Raw genomic sequence first — 11,029 nt, 5'->3', positions numbered from 1 at the left:
ATTTGATTCATTACCTCCATTAATTCTCTTATTTCTCTGTTAGGTTTCTGTCTGATTGGCCTGTCCATTGGTGAAAGAGGAGTGTCGAAGTCTCCTACTATTAATGTGTGGGGTTTGATGTCTGCCTTGAGTTCTTGTAATGTTTTTTTGGCTCTTTTCAGTTTATTGCATGAAGGAGTTACACTAGTCCAAGTTAAAAGCGGACCTCAAATTGTTACATTATACAAGCTGTGAGGTTTTTAAACTTGTGACAAGGAACAGGAGGGAAATTCTACTCATTGCAAGGAAATCCTCACTTAAGCTTCAGAGTCACAAGCACTTAAAACCAATGAACCTTCAGCTGATCGTCCTTAGCCAGTCCAGTCTCTATTAGGAACTAGCATATGTTCTTGCGCTGGTCACCCTGTAGCTGAATTACTTCTCCATATTCTGGATGCTCAATTACAGTGCGATTGCAGGCAAATTTCTTCTTAAACGCCTTCACTGGTTTCTTTTTATCGTAATCATCAGCGATCCCTTGGACAGTGGTAAGGGTCTTCCTGCCGTTTCTCTGTTGAATTCTTATATGAATATAATCCTCAGTGCCAGCAGGAAGCAGGTCATCACCCTTCCTTGCATCAGCAAAGGGGTCGAAAGAGTGGAGGTTCTGAATAGCGGACATATGATGCGATTCCTTTTCCTTGGTGGAAACGGCCTGCGGAAGGTGGCTGATGGGGAAGGCAGGCAGGGGGGAAAGAGCGTCAGGAAGTGAGGGGGCTCGAGGGGGAGGCAGCTGAGTCCTCGGGGGCGGCTCAGTGACTGGGGCTTGTAATGTTTCTTTTACATAGTGGGTGCTTTTGTATTTGGGGCATAGATATTCAGGATTGAGACTTCATCCTGATGAATTGTTCCTGTTATGAGTATAAAGTGTCCATCTCCATCTCTTCTGATTGATTTTAGTTTGAAGTCAATTTTGTTAGATATTAGTATAGCAATACCTGCTTGTTTCTTGGGTCTGTTTGACTGAAAAACCTTTTCCCAATCCTTTATTCTGAGTAGATGTCTGTCTTTGTGGTTGAGGTGTGTTTCTTGTAAACAGCAGAATGTTGGATCCTGTTTTTGTATCCAATCTCTTAGCCTGTGCCTTTTTATAGGTGAGTTGAGTCTGCTGATATTAAGTGATATTAATGACCAGTGGTTGTTAACTCCGTTTTTTTTTTTTTGTGGTAGAGTTTGTGTGTTTCCCTTCTTTTAGTTGTGCTGGTGAAGGGTTGTTAGATGTCTGAGTTATGGTGGGCATTGTTGGATTCCTTGGTTTGTGATTTTCTTCTATTACTTTCTGTAAGGCTGGATTTGTGGCTACATATTGTTTAAATTTGTTTTTATCCTGGAATATTTTGTTTTCTCCTTTGAGTTGTAATTCTCCTTCTTCTACCCCTATTATTCTTAGGTTTGGTCTTTTTATGGTGTCCCAGATTTCCTCAATGTTTTGTGATGAGAATTTGTTGGTTTCGCTGTTTTCTTTGATCAGTGCATTTGTTTTCTCTATAGTGTCTTCACCATCTGAGATTCTTTCTTCTATCTCTTGTATTCTGTTGGTTATGCTTGTCTCTGTAGTTCCTGTTCATTTACCCAGATTTTCCATATCCAGCTTTCCCTCGTTTTCTTCATTACCTTCTTTTCATTTTTCAAGTCTTAAACTGTTTCCATTACCTGTTTTATTGCTTTATCTTGCTTTTCTTGGGTATCTTTGAGAGATTTATTCATTTCTTATACCTTTTTTTTTGTTTGTCTTCTCCATTTTTTAAAGCAGTTTTTCACATCCTGTTTAAGGTCCTCTATTATTTTCATAATGTTACGTTTAAAGTTGATTTCTTCTACTTCTTCTGGAATAGGATGTTCAAGTCTTCTTGTTGTGTGATCCCTGGAATCTGGTGTTGTCATGTTACCTTTAAAGTCGTTGGAGGATTTCTTGCATTGATGCCTGCTCATCTCTTCCTTCAAATGCAGCCAGGAGAGTGTTAGCATCTTGGTCCAATCTATGCTGTGACTGACTTTGGGTGGATCTCCTCAGTGCAGCAGCAGGAACTGTTCCAGGGCCAAGGACTGGTCTGGATGGTTGTCCTCAGCACAGGGACAGGGATTCCCCTCTGGGTGGATAGTCTCAGTGTAGGAGTAAGCACTGTTCCTGGGCCAAGGACCTTGCAGACAATAGGGCAGGCTTGGGGGAGGTAGGGTCTGGTCTGAAAGGTTGTCCTCAGCATAGGGACAGGACTCTTGGAGATCCAAGGACCCCACAGACAAAAGGGCGAACTTTGGGGGAGGGGAGGGTCGTGTGGATCCAAGAAGCCCCTGCAGCAGGAACTGGAGGTGCCCTGTACTTCCCTCTGGCCGGGCAGGTGCACACTCACCCCTCTGGGTGGATAGCCTCAGTACAGGAGCAGGAACTGTTCCTGGGCCAAGGACCACGCAGACAATAGGGCAGGCTTGGGGGAGGCAGGGAAGTGTGGAACAAAGAAGCCCCTGCAGCAGGAGCTGGAGGGGCCCAGTGCACCTTTCCTGGATCAACAGAGAATTCTTAAAAGAAGAATCTTAAATACCTGAAAGACACTTAAGGAAATGCTTAATATTCTTAGTGATCAGGGAAATGCAAATCAAACCAACTAAAACAACTCTGAGTTTACACCACTCCAAATGGCTAAGACCAAAATCACCAATGAAAGCTTATTCTGGAGAGGATGTAGAGTAAGGGGAATGCTCCTCTATTGTTGAAGAAGAGGTAAACTTGGACAATCACTTTGGAAATTAGTATGGCTGATTATTGGGTTATTGGGAATGAATATATCTGAGGATCCAACAATACCGCCCTTGGACATATACCCAAAAGATGCTCAATCATACTATAAGGACATTTGTTCAACTATGCTCATAGCAGCATTATTTGTATTATAGTAGTCAGAACCTGGAAACAACCTAGATGCCCCTCAAGTGAAAAATGGATAAAGTAAATATAGTACATTTATACAATGGTGTCCCACTCAGCAGTAAACGACAATGACATCTTGAAATTTGCAAGAAAATGGATGGAATTAGAAAAAACATACTGAGAGAGGTAACACAGTGTTCTGGGGGGTGGTATTGATTGTTTGTTACTGGCTGCCTAGCTCCAAAATAATCACATAGAAACTGTATTAATTAAATAACTGATTGGCCCATTAGCTCTACCTTCTCATTGGCTAACTTGTACATATTAATTTAACCAATTTCTACTAATCTGTGTATGGCCATGTGGCTGTGGCTTACCAGCAAGGTTCCAACTGGCGTCTGTCTCCAGCAGCTCCATGGCTTCTCTCTGACCCTATCCTTCTTTTTCCCAGTAAACAGCCTAACTTTCTCTGCCTAGTTGTATTCTTTCCTGCCATAGTCTCAAAGCAGTTCCTTATTCATTAACAAATAAAAGCAACACATAGACCAAAGGACCTCTCATACCATTTCCCCTTTTCTAAAATTACATATATCAAAACTGTTATTAAGCAAGAACTAGTTATATTATTTATATCTGTTTTATCTTTTGTCATAACTAAGAAAAATTATAACTATAATTATAAATTCTTCAACTCCATCAAAGACTCCAGAAGGGTATAATATTACTTAAATAAACAGGAAGTGCATTGTAAGCAACCTTCAAAATTCTAGAATTGACAGAGACATCTCACTGCCTGGACAGTCACCCATTCTTTTTGTACTGTTGGGTAATCCATCTTCAGCCTACTGGCCCATAGTATCCAGCAGACTTTTCCATGAAACAGGAAATTTCAAAGACACTTCAGCCTATATTGGCAGTTCGTCAGTCACTTTACTCTGTGTCCTGTAGAATGTCTTGCAGACTCTTTTATGAAGCAAGAACCACAAAAGATGGTCTCACCTTTAGGAAAATTCATCAGTCATTTCTTTGTGGGACCTGCATGTCCAGTCAAGCAATCCATGCAAGAGTAGTTTCTTGTCCAATTGGCTAATTAATTCCATAAGGAGCCTCTTTAATGCCCATCATCCTCTTGAAGTAGCTTGGTGCTGCCAGGAGCAGATGTGTCTCACTGTCATGAAAAGTCTTAAGTTCTTAAACATTTTTAATTGCCATATTCTGAAGGTCTCTGAAAGATTTGAAGAATACCTATCTAACTGAAATGTATCTCTTTACATCTAGAAATCTAACATGACTACAAGCTTGACTATTATAGATGATTATTAACTTATATTTCTTAATTATACATTACACTTTTAAATGAACTATACAATCACAATACCTTAATCAAGAGGAGAAATATACATATAGAAAGTATAACAAAATTGACCTTAAATTTGTATCAGTAAAGCAAGATCCATATCAATGCAAAGTATCCATCTCTATAGCATAACCCCCTTTAAATAAACATTTATAGACAATATTTGGGAATATGGGCATAGATTTTTTTCAAATTGCTTTCTGATGCTTATTGGGCAAAGTAATTTTCTGAAGGGTGTTTAAAGCAACCTTTCAGTGGGTCTTGGTCCATCAAACCACATTATTCTGGAAGGATTCCACAGGTTCTCATCCTCTGTAGAAACAAAAGAAGAACCTCTTTTCTGAAGCAACATATCCTTAGATCCAAATTTGAGTCCTGCTTTGAATTCACCTCTCATTGACTCTTTGTACTAATTTTACTTTCCAGTACATTACTTTTAGACCCAATCTTAATAAATTATACCATCTACTGCTTAGAGGTTTGATTCATTTTTTTTTAACAAAACTTTAATGAGAACCATTAAGTTATTTATATGAAGATGCCCTTATTTTTGTTATATTAGTTCTTTTTAATTCTTTTAAATTCAGGTACTTAGATCTATAAGCTTTCCTGCTAAGGCTGCATTCCTTGTGTCCATAGATTTTTGATAAATTGTGTTCATGGATTTTTGATAAATTGTGATATTATGTAATTTATTTTACTGTTGATTTCTAGCTATAATTTATTATTGTCAGATAGAATATAAGAAGAATATAAGAATATAAGATGAATATAAGAATATAAGAAGATAGTTCAATTTTTCTATATTTGGCAAGAGATTTTTTTGTGCCCCAATATGTGGTCTACTTTAGAGAATATGTAGAACTTTAGAGAAAGTTCTACAGAGTGTTGAGAGGAATTTTTCTTCTGTAGTATGTGTGAGTAGAGACACTATAGACATCAACTAGGTTCATTTTATCTATGAGTTTAAATTCAGTGTTTCTCCAAGTAGCATATCCTTTGGTGAGAATGGGACATTGAAATCACCACACACTATGATCTTGGGATTAATCTTCTATTACATGCCATATATTTTATAGAATTGTGTGTACCCACATTTGATATGTAGATATCAGAATCAAAGTTTCATCTAAATTGTTATCCTGGTTATTAAAGAGTATTTTTATTATCTCTTCTTATTGGTTATGATTCTAAGTCTATTTTGTCAGATAATAGAAGAGTGATGCCTACTTTATTCCTGGTTCTCTTTTCTTGGAAGGCTGCATCCCATCCCTTCAACCTCACATAGATTATGGGATGTGTTTCCTGTAGATAGGAAAATATATGAAATATCAATCAGTTTACAAATTAAATCTTATAATTTATGTCTTTTGTTTGGAAATTGAGACAACTAATATTCGGTTATTATTGAAAGGCATGTGTTGACCCTGTCATGCCCATTTATTATTGTTTCATGCTTTCTTGGTCCTTGTTTGTATAACAGATGCCATAACATTACATATTTTTATTTGTTTATAGCTACCTCCAGATCCCCATCTTTTCCTGCACACTCTTCTCATATCTAAACAGTCACTGACACATCTCAAGCTGTTCTGCAACTTGCTCTATATCCCAAATGGCTTAAACATTTTTTCTTTCTTGCCTCTGTCTAACTAGTGCTGAAATTAAAGGCGCCTTTCCCTGCCCCCAATCAGCACATTTACTTTTAGTCTGCCTGCTTTTTTTATTTCTTATTCTGGGTATGTAACACAGTGGCTTTGCACATGCCAGACAGGAATTCTTTTGCTGAGCTACATACAACTCAGCCCACATTTTCACTATCTAAATTGTCTCTGAACAAAACAGGTAGGTAATGCCTGTTTATATTTACAATGCTGTCTGTTGGAATGGAGAATGTATAAAAAATATTTGCCGATTTATTTGAAAATAGCATTGATGAAAGAATTGCATAGTTACATAAAGAACATCTCAGCATCAACAGAGAAAGGAGGAAAGTATGGGGAGGGGAAAGGGGACAAGGAAGTAGGAGGCAGGGGTAGAGAGGAAGGAGGTGGGAGGTATCCTTAGGTAAAGTTCCAACTTGTTTAAGCCTATGTGAGAGAAAATGAATAGATAAAACTTGGAGAGTGAACCTTGCTTGGCTTTGATTGTAGTTTCTGAGTTTAGGTAGGGACTTTGAAATGTTGAAATGTAGACAGAGTCCATTCAACTTTGATGTTAATCATTAACAATCTGGTCCACATCAGAAATGTTATTCTTTACTTTTCACATAATAGTTTCAAACACCAATGTTTCTTCTCCTCAGTGAATAACTTCCCATGCTTTATGCTGACTTTTTACACAGTCATCACTAGGTTTTGCTACTCAGACAAGCTTGGTCCTGCTAGCATTCAGTTCTTTGATTTTTACCTTCCCATACTGAATCCAAAATAAACAAACAAAAGCTTTGTGCTATCCTTTGTACTTAAAATTACTTTTATAATTTTTGAAGGGGGACCTTTGGCAGGGGGAAAGTAAATCACAGCTTGGCTTTCTCAAGATACAATACTATACTAAAATAATTAAACAAGTTTGAAAAGTTGCTTGTGAATATGGGCCAAGATGGAATTTAAGCCAGAATATCCATACTTTCAATTACTATCAAGACAGGGAAAATATGTTCTGTCCAGGGAACAAGAACCCTCTGATACATATAGGGGCCTTCAGAAGAAGCACAAAAGAGATGGAATGCCCTTATCATTGATTCCTTAAATTATCCTAAAGACCCCAAAGCTTAGTGAATATTTTAAAACTGTTTTCTATGTGAAAATGTCAAGGCATAAAAGTGTCCAAGGCTTTATTCTTGGAAAACATTTAGATTATGTCCATTTAAAAACTCTAGTTATACTACAAGGCCCATCCCTTTTTGACTGAGCCCCTGCCTGTGAACTGGTTCTAAGATATGATATGTGTATGCAGTTCACCACAAACTGCAAACAGCTCTGCTAAGTTAATATATACTGAAATTCTTATAGATTGCAAATTTTAGCTTCTTGTCAGATGTTCTGTCTAGTTTTATATCAGCTTGACAGAAGTTAAAGTCATCAGGGTGGAGGAAGCCTCAACTGAGAAAATGCCTCCATGAGACCATGCTACAGGCAAAACTCATTGTGAGATCCGAGCACACTGTTAGTGGGACCACCCCTGAGCTTGAATTTCTGGCCACCCCCCAAGCTGGTGGTGTAACTTAGAATATATTGGACAAATCAATTTCTTTTAGACTTATATTCAAAAATGTCTGCATTGTAAGATACAAATTCAAATGTTAGACTGTATATAAAAGTAATTCCCATGCATATATTTTCAGGTGTTCTGTATGGTGTGGGATACTCAAAGAAGGTGGGTCACTCCAGAATGCAATTTAGGCTCTTTAGCAGCAGGAGGTCCATCCTGTGATGGAACAAACTTTGAACCACTGTACAAAAGCATATTTATTGATTGTAACACAAAGGTTGCTTTTGGATAAAAGTTCCTGATACTAAAATGCCATTTATCTATTCTATACGTTTTCTGAAGAAAATAATGACACCTGAGTGGTGTTAGCATCTCCTTTGTGTTGTTCTCTACATAATTAATTAGTTTTATTAATACATTAGTTAGTTAATTTAATCATTTGAGGCAGAGTCATTCATTAGACCTGAATATATTTTTAACAGTTCAGCTATTCTGACTTACTGATCAATGAGATCTGACTTTACCTGTTCCACCCTCAAAATGCTAGAGTTACATATATATGTTCCATGTTCAAGCCTAGCTTTTATGTGAGTGCTTGGGATCCAAACTTAGCTCTTTATTCTTGTGAGGCAGGTACAAATCAACTGAGCTAATTTCCTAGCTCCACTTCCTATTTTCATTCACTTTTCTAGTACATAAAATAATGGATTTCATCATGACATTTTCATGCCTACCATATGTCATTCCTCTACTAGCCCTCCTCTCTCTGAAATGAGGATTAAAATTGTAGTCTGATGCCAGGTGCTGGTGGCGCATGCCTTTAATCCCAGCACTTGGGAGGCAGAGGCAATCAGATCTCTGAGGTTGAGACCAACCTGGTCTACAAGATCTAGTTCCATGACAGTCTCCAAAACTACAGAGAAACACAGTTTCAAAAAATAAGAAAAAAAAGAAACAAAAACAAACAAATAAAAATAAAATTGTAGTCTCATTTATTCTAGACTATGGTCATACCATTGAGCTCCAAGTTTCTCACTGTTGATTGCCAGAGTCCATGCATGTTAGTTTGAATAAGAATGACCCCATAGACGTACATATTTGCATTCTTGGTCCCCAGCTTATCAAAATGTTTGGGAAGGTTTAAGAGGTGTGCCTTTGAAAGAGGCCTGTCTCTAAGGGTGGGTTTTGAAATTTCAAAAGTCCAACCATTCCCTGTTAGCTCTCTTTCCATTGTCTTGTGCTTTTGAATAAGGCTATGAGCTCCCAACTACTGCTCTAGCGCCATGCCTGCCTGCCAGCTGCCATGCTCTCTGCCATGATAATCATGGACTCAAACCTTCTAGCATCCTAAGCAACCCCAATATAGGCTTTCCTCTATAAGTTGCCTTTGTCCTGGTGTCTATTCACAGCAAAAGAAAAGTAACAAAGACACCAGGCAAGTGTTATATCACTAACTCTTTTAAGGCCTTATTTGGACATAGGGTTTTGTTAAGTTACTTAGGCAAGGTTACATGCTTAATATAACCCTTCCTAGTGCAGACATGAAAATCAGGGGTGGCCATGCCCATCCTTAGACTTTTCTTCTTTACAAGACTTCAGTTCTTTTTACTGGAGAGAGAGATGGAGTGAGGGGAGGCAGCATCTTCTTGTGATGTTCAGCTAATGCCCATTGGTGTTGGCAGTAGAGCTATACTCTAGAAGTTGAATAGGTAAGTCAGGAAGCCACAGTGATTTTCTGAAGCACAGATGCTTTTCTGACCATGGCAAAGTGCCATAATGGACTTGAATGACTCTCGGACCTTCTTTCTGCCTTACTGCCAAACAGGGTGATCTAGCATTGATCTTGTGTTATTATTCCAACCCAGGATTCACAGTGGGAGCCATGAAGCATATTTCATGCAGTAAGGATTAGAGTCTTCACACTTTGGGAGATATGTATTGCCTTCACCTAGTAATAGGCAGAAATACATAGATGTTAAGAACCTTTATCTTAAGCCACATAGTGTATTAGAAAGACATTGTACTTATGATAGCTGCTTCCAAAACATGACCCTCAAGTATTTGAAATGTCTCAGGTGTGGTAGCGCACACCTGTAATCCTGGCAGTGGGGAGTTTAACAGGAGAACATTATTGCTATACTCCAGTGGTTGAGAAGAAATGTCAGGAAACCATGGTGATTTTAGGCTTCACATCTGTACTTTTTTGACTTTAGCAAGGTGCCAGAATGGACTTGAATGACACCAGGACCTTGGTCCTGTCCAACAGGGTATGTGACACAGAACTCGGGTCATTATTCCAACCCAGGATTCCCAGTGGCAGTCATGAGGTGCATTTCATGAAGTAACTGTCACAGTTCTCACTTTGGGGCAGGGATACTGCCCCCATCTACTAAGAACCTTTCTTTCTTTTTTTAAAAACAGACTTAATTCACTTTTATTTTCCTCGTATAAAAACCCTTATATGGTGGCTACAGCTGGAGCCTGGGTCCTCTGAACAGAGACTCTGGTGTGGGTTTTCACAAGATGGTCAGTGAATTCCTGATAAGGAGACTTGGTGAACACAATCTCTTTCCAGAGGTCGGGGGTCAGGTAGCTGTAGGTCTTAGAGATGGCTTCAAAGGTGGCCTGTGCGGAGAGGCTACTGGTGGAACAAGATTGGCAAGCCTCACACTATTCCTTGCAAAGTGACAGGCCGCTGTGGTTCTGTGCTGGTAGGTCTCATCCCTGCCCCCAGAGGCACTGGTATAGTCCACGCTCCTGTGCCCAAGAAGCTACTGATGATCTGATGATGGCTGGCATTGATGACTGCTACACATCAGCAGGGGGCTGTACTGCCACCCTGGGCAACTTTGCTAAGAACCCTTCTTTATCTTAGGCCACACAGTGGATGACAAAACTTCTTTAGCCTGGGACACAGAGAGAAACATTGTCTAAGACAAACAAAGACATCAACCACCAAACGCATTTCAAATGTGATCTATTCAATCAAATGTAAATTTAAATCAACTGAAGTTTGACATTAATACCCAACTATTGGAAAACTTCAGATATGCATCAGAGTAATGGAAAATTCTTATTTTGTTTTAGTAGGCCGGGCAGTGATGACAACACCTTTAATCCCAGCACTCGGGTGGCAGAGGCATGCAAATCTCTGTGAGTTCAAGGCCAACCTGGTCTAGAAGAACTAGTTCCAGGACAGGCTCCAAAGCTACAGAAAAACCCTGTCTCACAAAACCAAAGAGAGAGAGAGAGAGAGAGAGAGAGAGAGAGAGAGAGAGAGAGAGAGAGAGACAGAGAGAGAGATACAGAGAGACAGAGACAGAGACAGAAAGACAGAGACAGAAACAGAGATACACAGAGAGAAACAGCATTCATGAACTCTAAATATATATCCAAGATTTTTTTAAGAAGAGTAAAACAACAACCAAGACCAAAAGAACATCTTGAAAGAAAATTTTGGTTCCAAATTAAGACAGACTAACACTGTGAAAATGTACACCATATTTCAAGCATAGCATGAACAACCAACAACAGCAAAAACATAACCAGGCCTG

General features: G+C 38.9%; 1 protein-coding gene and 1 long non-coding RNA gene across 2 annotated transcripts in view; both read right to left on the bottom strand.

Moving 5' to 3' along the window:
• Positions 1 to 373: 373 nt before the first annotated feature.
• On the bottom strand, positions 374 to 661 carry LOC119821502 (eukaryotic translation initiation factor 1-like). Its single transcript, XM_038340558.1, has one exon. The coding sequence runs from the start codon at positions 659 to 661 to the stop codon at positions 377 to 379; it is 285 nt and encodes a 94-aa protein (XP_038196486.1). The 3' UTR covers positions 374 to 376.
• A 7,835-nt stretch (positions 662 to 8,496) lies between these two features.
• The window catches only part of LOC119820351, a 9,572-nt gene continuing 7,039 nt past the window's right edge, over positions 8,497 to 11,029 (bottom strand). Inside the window, exon 3 of the long non-coding RNA XR_005286485.1 lies at positions 8,497 to 10,381. This is a non-coding gene — a long non-coding RNA (uncharacterized LOC119820351). The remainder of the gene's footprint in view (positions 10,382 to 11,029) is intronic.

This window comes from Arvicola amphibius, chromosome 8 (assembly GCF_903992535.2).
Source record: "Arvicola amphibius chromosome 8, mArvAmp1.2, whole genome shotgun sequence".
NCBI lineage: Eukaryota > Metazoa > Chordata > Mammalia > Rodentia > Cricetidae > Arvicola > Arvicola amphibius.
Note: the sequence above shows the minus strand (reverse complement) of the source record. Positions and strands in the feature narration are given on the sequence as shown.